This window comes from Triturus cristatus, chromosome 10, assembly GCF_964204655.1.
Source record: "Triturus cristatus chromosome 10, aTriCri1.1, whole genome shotgun sequence".
Taxonomy (NCBI): domain Eukaryota; kingdom Metazoa; phylum Chordata; class Amphibia; order Caudata; family Salamandridae; genus Triturus; species Triturus cristatus.
The window spans coordinates 1,178,756,246-1,178,771,752 of NC_140593.1; the positions used below are offsets into that span (position 1 = coordinate 1,178,756,246).

At 38.9% G+C, this 15,507-nt stretch overlaps 1 protein-coding gene across 1 annotated transcript; it reads left to right on the forward strand.

Moving 5' to 3' along the window:
• Positions 1–13,252: 13,252 nt before the first annotated feature.
• On the forward strand, positions 13,253–14,191 carry LOC146796953 (olfactory receptor 1E5-like). The gene has a single exon (XM_085631462.1). It carries the CDS (start codon positions 13,253–13,255, stop codon positions 14,189–14,191), a length of 939 nt encoding a protein of 312 aa, XP_085487588.1.
• The last annotated feature ends 1,316 nt before the right edge of the window (positions 14,192–15,507 follow it).

Here is a 15,507-nt window from a genome sequence, read left to right on the forward strand (position 1 = left end):
CAACAGGTCTGGCTCCTGCCTTTCTTGTCCCTGCCTCAATCTGTGACCACTGGAGTGCTACTGCGATCCTCTCTGAGCCCCCTGCTCTTTAATATCTACGTCACCCCTCTGGTCCAGTTGGCAGAAGAGCAGGGTGCCAAGATTCTTGCTTACGCCGATGATACCCAACTTTTGTTCACCTGGGGTAAATCGGAGTTCTCTACTGTGAAGGCGAAAGAGTGTCTGATAGCTGTCTTTCAATGGCTTTGTGCTGCTCAGCTCAAATGTAATGAAGATAAGTCAGAAATCCTTCTATCCTTCTCTACAGAAAGTGTCCCCCCCGCTCAGAGAATCTCTCTGGCCACCTGACTATCCTATGCCATCATCCTCTTCCTGATTATACTCTCAGAAAACTGCAGGTGGTCCAGAATGCGGCAGCTAGGCTTGTGTTCAACATTCCTATTAGAAAAAGTGTCAAGCAACATCTGCGAATGCTGCACTGGCTACCTGTCGTGAAACGTGTTAAGTTCAAGGCCCTGGTCATAGCACATCGTGCTCTGCATGCTGTTGGGCCTGAATACCTCAGGAAGTGCTTTGCTTTTTACACACCTGCCAGACACTTGAGGTCGGCATCTCAGCTGCTTGCACAGATACCTACAGTGCCTACAAAGAATGGGGGGCAGGTCCCCGGCCGTTAGGGCAGCCACGGTCTTGAACTATCTTCCCTTTTCTCTGCATAGCATCCGGGATCTGGGGCAGTTTAAGAAACAGCTCAAAACATTTCTGTTTTAATCGCTTCCTCAACCTGCACCTCACAGGCTCGCGCCGTGACACTCCCAGGAGTAGCTGCGCACGTTATAAAACTCAATAACATAACATAACATATAGATATTCTCTCACAGAATATTGTGCTTGGTCTGGCATTTGTGCCCTGATAGATGCATGGGACCAACCCACATATCCTCAAAATAATCCATTAGTGGAGTTAATTTTGTTTCATGCCTTTGGTCATAGAAGGATTCAATTAGCATATTATAATGGTTAGTGACTCCTGCTAAAGCAACATATGTTAAAGCTTTTAGCATTTTTATTTTGAATGGAAATTGTAGGTTAGTTGCATATTCTAAAAGCAAGTGGATTTTTGTAGGTATCTCCATAAGCTCTATTTAAAGTGATAGTAGAAACCTAGAATTGTATTGTGAGAATATATTTTAAGTATATTTGAAATCATTGCATGTTCAAAATCTATGAACATTTCTATGATTTGTGGGTTATAGATGTTAGTTTGTATTTTAAATTATGGTAGCATTTAATTGGAAGTTGCACTATGTTTATTAGGTAACAGTGCATACACCAATAGGATGTCTGTATTTTAATATGGACCATATATAGTATCTACTTTATTGAATGATGGAAGGTGTGACTTAAAAGTGCCATCCATCATCCATGTGCCACATTTCATTGAGGGTATTAAACTGTTACTGGTAGCATACATGATAACTCTTTCATTGTTATTGAAGATGTCATGTAACAAAGAGATGCCTTGTTATGTGTGATTAGAAAGTGTTAGGGTATGTCTATATGTTCCTATTTATTTAGATGCTACTGGTGTTTCCCTGGCTGCTCTACATATTTTGGCAATTAATCTTTTTAGGGTTTGTATGCCAGGGAGTTGGCTTGTTGCTTGTTCAGGAATATTTGGTCTAATATTTGTAGGTATTGCTCTTGTTGACTCTTGTGAGCTTGTACCTCTTTTAGGTCCCGTAAAATATATCTGACTTATATTACAATAATATTAGTTAATTTTTAGTAATAGCCCTTACATAGCATGCATTTGGGTAATATTCGGTACAATTTCAGTATGTGTTCTCAAAAATGCTGCTCTTCATCCTCAATAGTTAAATAACTGGTATCCTTTTTAAGATTTCATTTATTTTTCTGTCTCCAACATTTTATCTGTGCGTTTTAAAGTATTGGAAATATATATAATTGTTACGTTGCCCGTGCACCTTTTAACTCGCAAGGTTGTGAATGTTCATTACTTTGTTTAGGTGTGGTTTTTGCATTGCAGGTCTGCTTGGTGTTGTTCTTGGTTCCGTTTCCTTTGAGAGGAAGAAATTTGTTGGTTCATTTTTTATTGGAAGTGGAAGGGGACCGTATTAGTAGTTTATTTTTTTATGTAACATTTAGTTAGGAGTTAAGTAGTTTTACTTCTTTTTTTATTATGTTAAAGGGTTATTTTTACTTTAATTTTAGTGTTGTGTTATGGTTAAAAAACTTTGCTTCGAAGTGGTCTTATTTTGTATTTTGTGTAGTTCAGTGTCTGAATCTTTATTTTATTTTCTTTTTAGTTTTTTTTTTCTTTTTTGCAGAGGATGTACCTCTAATGGCAGAAATAAACATTTAGTGCGGTTGTAATTATTTGTTATCTTAACATATTTTTAGGTATTTATGAGCACTGTGTATAACTCACCCAATTGCCTCTAGTGTAAATACGTGTACTTACCACAAAAGTATGAGTAATTGCTCAGGAAGCATATTCCAGCATTTAGCGCTATGCCTTTAGTGCACAATAAACCCTGGAGTCCGAAATGGGCCAGAGAGTGCATTTTTCAATAAGAAAATAGAGTTGAAGGTGACAGACAAGAAGATTAGCCACCAGGAGCACCCAACTGTCACTAGAGATTTCTAAGTTTGGATTCCTATGCTCCTGAGGTAGGAATTTTGCTCCAAATTATACTTAATTGCTCAAGAGTAATGTGAAATTACCCAAATTACTGTATCATAATTGAAATTACTGCCAAGCCTAGTACTTATTTCTTTTGTTAGCTTTCATCTATTTTTAAACTTACTTTGTTTGAAGTATTTAGTGGTTTGCTGAAGACTTATTTTGTGAGTCTGTAATCTGGCAGAGTTACTCTGTTTTGCTGTAATTCTTTTTTAGGATACATTTTGTTGTGCTTTATGTGGCCTTTATATACTATTTTTAATTGAAATAAAATGTTCTATTTACAACTGCTTTTAAGTTTAAAACTCCTTTATAACGTCAATAGACCCACTGCTTTTTGCATGTGGACCCTTTGGCAAAGCCAGTAGGTGTGCCCTACTTAAAATGACGCCTTTTATATTGTAACATGGGAAGTTGGGAGCAGGCCTTTTCTGCAGGCCAATAGCTAAAGGCTGTGCTGTGTGTGATTGGGTGCACACAGGGCGTTGGGCACCCAACCCCACACAAGACATGGCATTCAACAGCACACAAAGAAAGGGGAAAACGCCTCAATTGATTGTTTTCGTGCAGAAAAACAATGACTCCAACTTGCGCTGCTGTGCGTGAAAATATTGTTAATGAGGACCTTTGTGCTTAATTTGTAAAATATTCCGGGGAAGATTTACAAGCCCCCTGCCCCGCCACTGCGTCACTTTTCGTGATGTACTGGTGGCGCAGGGGGCTCATCCATATTTACAAGGAGAGGAAAAGCCACCCTGCATGACTTTTCCTCTCCTAGTAAATATGGCCCCTTCACACGCAGCACTGTGCGTTGAAGGGGTGTTCCATGGGTGTTGCTGTGGGTGTTTCCACACAACACCCATGGAACAAGACGCATCTCCAGATTTACGAGAAATCGTAAATCTGGAGATGCGTGTGAATGCTACGCCACCCTCTTTCAATGCGTGCTGCATTCTACAGCACGCATTGGAAGAGGAAAAAGCCCTCTTGTGATTGTTTTTGTGCAGGAAGGTGTCCCTTCCTGCACAAAATCAATCTCCCCACGAAGCAGGCATCTTTGCACCATGGTGCAAGGATGCCTGCGCCAGTGCATGGCTGCAGTTTGTGCGCCAGCGCAGGGGAAGGACAGAGATGCAACATATTCTTGTAAATATGTTGCATCTCTGTGCTTTCCCTTTACAAACTAACGCAGCATGACACAGCAAAATGACTTGCTGCACCGTGCTGCATTACTTTGTTGTAAATCTGCCCCTAAGTGCTGAGGCCCAAAATTATGCTCAGAAGGCCATGCCCAACACTAGTGAATGTCGTGGTGCTGAATAACAAGGCTTGAGGAAGATCATTCAGATGATCCCCCAATCTGCCCAGAGGGCCATGATCTTAGTTCTATGTAGACTACATTTCTATGAGTCATATGCAGATGGTTCAGAATTCGGCGGACAGACTGCTGTGCCAGCTATCCAAACACCCCTCAGTCTCACATATTTTTCTTGAACTGTATTGACTGACAATCTCTAAACTGATCCAATTTAAGGCTCTTTGTCATATGTTTAAGACCAAATCTCAAACATTGCCTCAATACATCCAGGACCTCGTGACATCTTACTGCCCTTCTCGTCCCCAGAGACCTTCCAACTTGGCCTTTTGCACTGTACCTAGATTCCATCTGGCCTGTATGGGAGGACATTCATTTGCAGTGCTAGGACCAAAATTGTGGAACTCTCTTCCCAAATATCTTAGGGACTGTACCTCCCTTCTTGCATTCCACAAAGGTCTGAAGACACGGGTATTCTAAGTAGACAGTTCATTTTTTTCAACAAGGTAAGTGCAGGGAAACCCTTTTTGGGTAGCTGTGCACTCTACGAGACGATTAAATAAATAAGTAAATAGTAGACCCGATTCCACCTGATGTCTGTTAAACACACCACAAGAAAATCACTGCCTCCTTATCTCACTTTGACAACTTCTTTTTCATCCTTGTATTACTGTTTTTCTGTCTTTCTCTTTATTTCACTCTGACAGCTTCTTTTTCATCATTTTATTACTGTTTTTCTGTCTTTCTCTTCCATGTTCTGTCCTTGCTATGCCATTTTAATTTCTCTTGATGTGGATCAACGTTTGTATGAACGTTGATGGGCCCCACCTTGTGGTGTTCTGCCTTTCTTATGATTGGCTTTTTATGTCATTAGTAGAATTGTAACATGTCTTTAATAGAACTGTATTTATGTCACATGGTTATGTCAGATAGGAATTGTAGATAGGTCACTAGGTTCTATGTTAGTGTTCAAAGAAACTGTAGCAGTTAGTGACATTGCCTGCTTGTTGATGGATGGGATCCTCTAAAGAATAAACCTGATAAGAAGTTGTATTCTGTGTCCGCGTCTATTTATGGGAATACTTCACTGGCGTAGTCGGCAGGATGTCTTAATGAGAACACAAAAAATTGGTGAGAGAAATTTTATTTAAATATAAGGAATAAAAAGGATACTCATGCTGGGAATTTAAATTATTCAAGAATACTTTCCCCATCAAATTTAACTACTTCAAGAATCCTTTCGCTTCTTGATTTATGGCAAATGAGACTTTAGTTGAAGTTTTGTTTTTTGCTTATGATTGGGAGCTTTGCCGCATGCTCACCTCTTTAAGTTAATTTTATGAGGTTGGAAGTTAATCGATACGGGCTCATCACACTGAAGCGTTTGACATTTTGGGAATGAAAGGAAAGTAAAGCTTTTTCTGTTAACGTTCCTTTAGCGTTTGTAAAGGCAAAGGAGAGTGCTATAAAACGAGTGCGCTCAACATTCAAAAATCACCGAAGCAACATTCCCAATCAAAAGACTGTGTCTGAAGAGACTGTGCACTTAAGCCGTTAATATCTTGCTAAGAATTAAGCGGTGGTAAAGACAAAGGAAAGTGTGAGAGAACGTGTGCACTCGAATTTCAATAGTCGCCGTAGCAACTTTGCCATTCAAATATCTGTGTCTAGAGATACTGTACAAAAAGCAGACGAGAATGTTTAAACTTTGATCTCTAGCATTTATCTGATATGTTCGCCGGAGCATCATTACCTTTGTGGTCTAAAGAAACTGAGCAAGGCGACATTTGAGTTATAACATAAACGAGTTTACCTGGCAATTGTTGTTTTGTTCGTCACTGGAATTGGAATCTCAAGCTTATCCCCATCCAACCTCATCACTGGATTCTTTTTGTGAGTGACTATGCTCAGCGGTGTCTTACGTCATTCCATAACGTCCAACTACATGGGAGCCATTTTGCTTTTCCAATTTTGTCTGCTAGAAATGCCAATATCATTGTCGGAATCGCGCACGTTTGTTAATACGCTGATGCGCACAGCCGTAACAGTTGATATCTTTCTGTACAGCGTAATTTCGTCATTTTGCATGTCGCGCTGATGTGCACAGCTCATCTACAGTGTGTTCCACATCGCGCTGACATGCACAGTAATGTTTCATTGTCAATACGCTGATGCGCACAGCAACAATATTTGGCCTCTTTGTGCACAGCTCAATTTCATCATTTTGCATGACGCACTGATGTGCACAACTCATCTACAATTTTTAACATGCTGATGCGCACAGCAATAGTTTTTGGTTTCTTTTTGCGCACAGTATAATTTCATCATCTTGCATGCAGCTTATTTCCATAGTATTCCACATAGTGCTTATGGTTATTCCTCATTGTGAACATTGATTTTAGAATACAACCACTATCACCGTTGCTCTATGCAATTTAATGTTGTGATTTATCTTTATTGTATACTTAGCTAATAGCATTATTACATGTGCATATTTATGAAAGATAGTAATTTTAATCTTGTTTCGATATGCAGAATGTTACTGCTGCTCCTTTCTTCCTTACTTCTTCAGGAACTCGACCAATACAGTGGAAAAAATGGAAAGTTGTTTTTGAAAGATACGCTAGGGTGTGTGGCCCCTCTTTAAGCGCAGAAAGATAATCTTCATTACTCCTGCATTGCTTAGGGTCAGAGGGCCAAGACGTATTTGATCATTTACCTGACTTATCTTCTGAGGAATCAACAGGCCTCAATGATTATGAAATATGCGTAAAAAAACTTGATAAACATTATTTACTAAAGGTGAGCACAATCTTAAAAAGATATATCTTCACTAAAAGGATGCAAGCAAATGATAAAACGGTAGAAGGATATGTAATTTATCTAAGGAAACTTGCTTCTTCATGTAAATTTGGTAATTAGACTGATGAATGCATTCAAGACCAATTTATGTTTGGGTGTGATATGGAAAGAGTTAGAGAAGAGCTATGGTTGCAGGATGAACCTACATTAGATGAGGTTGTTAATGTAGACAAAAGAATTGAACACTTCCTAAAATGTGTAGCTGTTTTGAAGAAAGACTCTGAAAAAGAATGGAAGGTTCAAGAAATCAAGAGTAAAAACAAAAAAGAGGTTACAAACAAAGACAAAAATTTGAAATGTTTTGTAGCAAACAAAGTAAAACATAATGGTAAGTGGGTTGACTGTAAATGCTACAGGTGCGGTAAAGCAGGTAATTTTGCTAACGATAAGAAATGAACTGCGTTGGGACAGACCAGTCCTAAATGCAAAAAAAAGAGTCTTTTTGCTTTAATGTGCAAAAGTAGGTCTACACCCAAGGTAAAGGAAGTGGAAGTTTATGAGGGAGAAAATGATGAGTCAAGTACAGATGACTTCGAATGTGGCCAAATTGTGGTTCAAGTAGAAAATGCGGAAAAGAAGAAGACTTGTCCTTTTGATGTTATTAAGGTGGAAGGAACAAACACTAGAGTGTTGTTTGATTCAGGTGCAAAGATTACCATTGTCTCTAGTGGCTTTTATATGAATAATTTGAAAAACAAAGTCAATCTTTTGAAACCAGATATAACGCCTTTGGCTTATGGAGGGGAGCCTATCAAATTACATGGATACTTTATAGGTCTTGTTGAATACAAAGGCAGAATGGTCTCTGGAAACATTTATGTTTCCAGAAAAGGTGATAGCATCATTAGTTGGTTGCACCAAGCTGATCTTGGAGTATTCCTTGATCCTAATGCTGATCCTCCGATTCAGCTTAAAAATGTGGTGAATTCTGTTCTTGAAAAGGAGGACGATGACTTGGTTTCCAACCTTAAAAAAAGATTTTCCCAGTGAATTCAGAAAGAATTTGGGTTGTCTTAAAGGTTATCAACATAAGATAATACTTATAAAAAGGATGCAATGCCAGTATGTTGTAAAGTAAGAAATGTTCCTCTTTCTGTCAGAGAGGATATGCAAAAAGAGATCACTAAGCTAGAAGATTGGGGTATTATTGAGAAGGTTGAAGGTACGGAATGGTTGGCCCCAGTTGTGGCAGCACGCAAACCCAATGGGGATTTAAGGCTTTGCATTGACTTGAGACAGTTAAACAAAAGTGTAGTGGTTGATAGATACCCATTACCAAACATAAATGAGTTGTTAGTTTTATTGGGTGAAGCAAACATTTTCAGCACAATCGATCTTAGCTCGGCTTACCACCAAAAAGAATTAGGGGAGTCGTGCAGGGATATTTCATCTTTTATAACTCCTTTTGGCACTTACAGATTCATACATATGCCTTTTGGTTTAGTGTCAGCCTCATCTGTCTTCCAGAGAGTAAAGGAAAATGTGCTTCATGGTCTCACGGGCATATGCGTTTATCAAGATGACATTTTGGGTTTTGGTGATGATATAGATCAGCATGATTCTCGTTTAAAGTCAGTGTTGGGAAAGTTGAGTGATTATAATCTTACTATCAAAGCAGAAAAATTTAAATTTAGGACAAATTCTATAAACTATTTGGGGCACAACATTACTGGTGAAGGGGTCAAACCTAAGACTGAACTAGTCAATACCATTTAAGATATGAGTTCCCCTACCAACAAAAGTGAACATATGAAATTCTTGGGGGTAGTTGAGTATTATGCGAAATTAATTAAAAATGTTGCTGATTGTGCTGCCAATATGAGGTATCTATTAAGAAAAGGAGTTGATTTTGAATGGACTGATCTTTGTGAGAAAGAGTTTAATGGTATCAAAGAAAAACTCAAAGCTGCACCTTCACTCAGAAGTTTTAATCCAAAAGTTCTTTAACAACAAGACTCCAATGGTATGCAAACAATAATGTTTTTATCTGGTAGTCTTAAAGATCCTGAAATTAGGTATTCAGTAGTAGAGAGAGAATCCCTGGCAGTCTTTTGGGCCATTAAAAAGCTAAAAAAAATTATCTGGGGTATTGATTTTGAGGTGCGCACTGATCATAAGCCCTTAGATGAAATATTTAGTAAAAAGGGCCCTGATTCAATTTCTAGTAGAGTAACCAAATTGGTAATAAGTCTTCAAGAATACAATTTTGCTCTTAAGTACATCCCTGGGGTAGATAATAATGTTGCCGATGTGCTGTTTCGCCTCACACCCATAGCAATATCGGAAGAAGAAGAGTTGGAGGATATTGATGAGTGGGTTTGTGTGGCAGATCAAGAAATCATTTCTGAAAAAAGGTGGAACATGGAAATGTCACAAGATTCAATACTAAATGAGGTAATGTCTCTCATTCATAAAGGTTGGATGAGTAAGAAGGAGGGTTCTGATACCACTAAACAGTATTGGAATATGCGCAATGAGTTGTCTGTGGAGAATGGATTATTGTTTTGTGGTACAAGACTAATTCCTCCAAGCAGTCTCAGGAAAGAACTTATTGATCTAGTTCACTCATCTCATGCTGGTCTCACTAAGTGTGAAGAGAGGCTAAGAATGTCGTATTGGTGGCCCGGGATGGACAAAGAGGTTAAACGCATAATTCTTGATTGCATTCCGTGCACATTGAGTGATAAGTCCAAGATTACTCGTGTTCAACATATGGTGATAAGAAGACGTCCCTCTAATCCTTGGCAAGACATTGCAATAGACATTCTTGGTCCAATACACAATAATAATTCACAATCTTTTGTGCTAGTTATAATTGACATGTATTCACGGTGGCCTGAGGTTTTTATTTGTCAGTCATTGATTCTACTCATGTGATTCAATGTTTAAAGAGTTTATTTGCCAGAGAAGGGATTCCTGAATCAATTCTAACAGATAATGGAGTTCAGTTAATTTCTAAAGAAATGGAGGATTTTTTATCTTTCTAGGGGAATTGTACACAAAACTTGCTCTCTCCATCATCCGAGGCCAATGGAATGGTTGAGAGATTCAACAAAGTAATTAAAGAACCTATTGTATTAGCAAAGTCATCATCCTTAAATTGGAAACGTGAGGTTCTTAAAAAATGTTGAGGACTATAGATTATCTCCTCATGCTACCACCGGAAAAACACCTTTCTTATTGTTCAGAGGTAGAATTCCTAATACATGTGTTAAACGCATGGGTTAACAAATTTGAATTTATTAAAGGGAAAGAAAGAAAATGTGAAAAGTTGGACATTCAAGAGAGAGAAGAAGAAAAGGCGATTCAAAGGAAACGATATTTTGATTCAAAGAAAGCAGTAAGGAAGACCAAAATTGAGGTGGGTGATCTTGTAATGTTTAAATGTCCAGGTATAGGAGGAAACTTTGTATCCAAATTCATGAAACCCATCAAAGTTATAAAAGTGTTTCAGAATGCAATAAAGACACAAGACCATCGAATTTGGAACTTAAATAGGGTTGTAGTAGTCAAAGGTAATTTAAGGAACGACTCTAGTGTAAATTCACGTAGCTTGGTTCCTCCTCAGGTAATTGAAGGGTGTAAAGGTCGAAGCTCATCTAGGAAGTGTAAACAACCATCATATCTTTCAGATTATGTTTAAATATACATTTTCTTTCTTTTGTTTAGTTAAGGATGGGGGATGTTTGGTGTTCTGCCTTTCTTATGATTGGCTTTGTATGTCATTATTAGAATTGTAACATGTCATTAATAGAATTGTATTGATGTCACATGGTTATGTCATATAGGAATTGTAGATAGGTCACTAGGTTCTATGTTAGTGCAACTTCAAAGAAACTGTTGCAGTTAGTGACATTGCCTGCTTGTTGATGGATGAGATACTCTAAAGAAGTTGTATCCTGAGTCCACATCTAGTTTATGGGAATACTTCAATCACAGTTTAAATTAAGCACTGAGCAAGTTGTTTCAGAAATCTAAAGCTGTCTCAGAAATCTCAAACTGCCTCAGAAATTTCAAAAGTCTCTGAAAACGATCACAATGCAGAATACGAGTGAAATCCTGCTGGAATTGAACAAATCTCTGCAGCAAAGAAGGCTTTTCACACTTACTTTCTGCATAAAAAAGTATGTTTGCTCATGTGTAGGGTCATCTTTAAACTTTTTTAATAAATACCCCCTTGTGGCAACTAACTTGGTACTACTGAAGTTCTGGCCAGAAGGCAGGAAGCCTACCAATACATCGTAGAAGTGGTGTAACACACTTTAAAATTGTGATATGTGCTGCTATGGAGTCAAACTTTATGTTTTAAGGGAGTAACAGATTGTCCAATGTAATGCTTGATTTATGAATGGAGATTGATGAGGAATTCACCCATTCTTATGATAATATAGAGTTTTATTTTACTTTTAGTTTCAACTTTGTAACAACACCATTGGGAACTGACATCATGTATAGACTGTGGAAGAAAAATGCCCTGGTTGTCCGAAGTCTAAATGAAGGTTGTGTGCTGGGGATGATGGCCGCCCGCAGCAGGTTGGACCAATAGTTCTGGCTACATGCCAAGCCTTGAAGTGGAATATGAGCAGAAGGCTCTAGAGATGTACTGAAAATATCAAAGGATTAGGTACACTTGCGGTTAGCTTTGCAGAGAAGGTCATAGCATATACTTAATAAAACCTCTGAAATTCACTTAAAAACACAATTAAAGTGCCATAATGGTTGCAAAACAAAACCCAAAAGATACTGAAATCTCCCAGAGATGGTTGAATAACTAACCATAACTCAGGCCCCCATCATCTACCTCTATTATCTCACATATGACATCACTCGTGAAATATAAAATTACATCATTTATGACATCACTCATGACATCACAAAGGACATTATTGATGACATCTCTCATGAAATTGCCCAATGACACAAATACTTCCCTGTGTTCAGTTATTTTTGGTCAACCAATCCACACATCGCACATTGTTGGGATGCAATAAGGGCGTGCAACAAGTTAGGAAGCATATCTCTGGATTTGCTCCAAATCAAGAAAATCATTCTTTTTTTGTGGTACACCTTGCAGGTCACAGTACCTCTCCATCTTTAATAGCAACAAAATTCCACCTATCTACATTTTAACACATCCTAGGCAATGTCATCTAAAAGTCTCCTGAAGCTACTCTGTCTTCTTCGATGATGGAGCTTTTTCAATTGCTGCCTCTAAAGAGGGACACAGTCTTCTGCCTTAGTTGATCCCTCTCACTCACTCACTCTATTTATCTATCTCTCTTTCTCTAAAAGCACTGCGTGTTAATCAATAAATATGTCTTTTAGCTTTACTCTTCAAGGGTCATATTATCAAGGATGGCGTTAAAATTATCGCCGCTTTAGCGGTAGGAAACTGCCGCTAAAGCGGCGATAATGGGCTTGATAATATGTCGCAGAGAATTCCAATAGAATCCCATGTTCACACCAGAACATGGGCTTCTATTGGAATTCTCTGCTGCATATTATCAAGCCCATTATCACCGGTTTTAGCGGCAGTTTCCTGCCGCTAAAGCGGCGATAATTTTAACGTCGTCCTTGATAATATGCCCTCAACATCTTATCTGTTTTGCAGGGATTTTCTTCAATATCACATTGAAACCCCGGTTCCCAAGTGCTGTATGAATACGCACAAAATAACGTATGATACAACATTATATATAATACATAATCTATGACATTTAGCACTTGAACACATACATAACACAATAAACATAACATAATGTAACATATATTACAAAACGTTTAATATATAACATTTAACATGTCATATATCATATAACATATAACACAGAACCTATAACATAAAAACTTGAAAACATAACGTAACATACCAATAATTGAAATACAGAGGTTTTACCTCCATCACTGACACATTATATCAAGAGATCAGATGCGAAGATCCCTGCCCCTTCTTCCATCAAGTACACATATGCACAACTTTCCCCCAAAACCCAAATTATTATCATCATTATCTTATGAGCTATTGGTAGAGCGACAGCAGGAGACTTCATGCATTTTACAGGAACTACCATCAGAAAAAAATATGAGAAACAAAAGAGAAGATGTGTGGAACTACATAACAGAAGACGTGGTGGGGCAGAAAAGCAGGACAGTTAAAATGATATAATACAGGAAAACAGTAGGAAAGAATAAGGGTATAAATGAAGACAAGACAAATCCTGCTTTAATACGTATGAGCAGGAATATATGACACTGAATTGCTTTATTGTCTGGCCCAGCTTTATTTCTGTATTACAGATAGTATACTCTGAATCTGTACAATATTTCATGTATTCACATTTCTATTCCTTGCAGTTACACCAAATATAATGAAGTGCATCAATGGCACACCAGTGACAGAATTCATCCTTTTGGGCTTCTCTGACCATGCAGAGCAACAATCTTCCCTCTTTGTGCTTTTCCTGGCTGTGTACCTGTTATCTCTGGTCGGCAATTTTCTTATTATGACCGTTGTGAACCTCGACCCACAGCTGAGCACCCCAATGTACTTTTTCCTTGGAAATTTATCCTTTGTTGACTTCTGCTTGACCTCAGTCACTGTCCCCCTTTTGCTTGTCAACCTTCTATCAGAGGACGGGAGGACCCCTCTGCCTAACTGCATCACACAGATGTACTTCTTCATTTTGATGGTGACCACAGAGAGCATCCTCCTGGGGATCATGGCCTATGATAGATATGTGGCCATCTGCAACCCACTGCGTTACCACATTGTGATGAGCAGGAGCCGCTGTTTTCTGCTAGTGCTTGAATCCTGGGGCGGTGTGTCATTTCATTCCCTGATGCACACCCTCATGGCATGTCGGCTCTCTTTCTGTGGACCAAATGTGATCTCAAGCTTTTTCTGTGATGTGCCCGCTGTATTAAAGCTCTCTTCCTCAGACACTACTGCCAACCAGCTACTTATCCTGGTGGAGGGGTCTTCTATAGCCATTGTACCGTCTGTGTTCATCGTGGTCTCCTATGTCAATATTGTCTCAACAATACTGAAGCTCCAGTCCTCACAAAAACGACAGAAAGCATTCTCCACCTGCTCCTCCCACCTCATGGTGGTCATATTATTCTATGGGACAATCTGTTTCATGTACTTCCGGCCGGCATCAGTCTCCTCACTGGACTATGATAGAGCTGTCAGTGTGATGTACACAATGGTGACGCCCATGCTCAACTCCTTCATTTATAGCTTGAGGAACAAGGAGATCAAAGGGGCTATCAAGAGGACACTGAGAAGGAAACTCTACCACTCATAAAGTCCTGGCTGTGGATGTTTTCTATAAACCCTAATGATCACTTCTAATGGTCAGTGTTGAATGTGACTTATATTTAATACATTCTGGAATAGCAACAGACGAATGTTGATGGTACCTGATGTTGAATCACTGTGCTATGGGTGATATTTTGCTATTAGCCCTGTTTCCTTATGAAATACATTCTAAAAATGACTAACTCTACTTACTCAGTAATTTTATAAGAACCATTGGATTTAGGCTGCTGCCAACTAGTTAGGAAGTCAGTTAGTTACCTGGGATCAGTGTCGGACTGGCTGATAGAGCAATAGGGCAGTACTTGATGGGCAGATCTGCCAAGTCAGTGTGTAGGCCAGTTGTTTGGCTGTGTGTGGGCCTGTTTTATTATCTGGTGAGTTGGATTTTACTGCTGATTTCCCTGATATTGCCACATGCATTGCCTGCAGCAAGCTCATGTGCTTGCACTCTCCTCTATCTAGCAAAACAACCTATGCAGCCTATCTATAAATTCAAAACTCCCCCTTTCAAATGTAGGCCACTTTTTTTAGCTATGAGTATGATTAACTGGGGCCACTTTTATTTTGGTGCCTGAGCCTACCTTCTAAAGAGAACATGCATCAGCTAAACTCCAAATAGTGGTGTGAGCCCTTTGACCCATGCAGCAAAAGTTCCAGACCACACCGACGGCCATCTGCAAAAGATCAGAGCAGAGAAGAATCAAAAGAGTTGCACCAGCAGAAGAGGCATCCTGACCATGTATTTAGGAGAATGGCATGGTAGTGATGCACAATAAAAATAAGTATTAGATTTTAATGAATCCCAGGGAAACATACGACATGAATTGATTACTAGTCAAAGGGCGCAACCACTTAGTCAATGAGCCTTCTACAAATAGATGGATGTAATTCATGGGGAAGGAAACACATTGCGGGCATATCAGAAAGGTTTCACCATTACATTTTGGTAAATGCAGAACATAATCATTTCAGCAACTCACAAGTAAGTGTGCTCCATCAGGTAGTGCAACCAGTCCCTGTATATTTGTGCATTCCAAGTCATATATTCCATGGGAAAATGCCCATCTTCAAAAGGAGTCTCTTGAGGGGTGCTTACAATACTGCTTATATTTCATCAGGTAAATACCACTCCTAACTATGCAGGTGCATCCCAAGGCTTGTTAGCTATTCACTCCTGGTAGACTGCGGAAGGGGTGTTGTCTGCTTGCATCTCAGCAAAAGTTCACCATTGCATTCTGTTAAATGTAGTTCATGAAAATTTCAGTAACTCACTATTAGGAAAGTGTTCACTATTAGTTGGGG

Coding starts and splice junctions, on each gene's coding strand:
- LOC146796953 (XM_085631462.1), top strand. CDS start 13,253: ATGAAGTGCATCAATGGCACACCAGTGACAGAATTCATCCTTTTGGGC.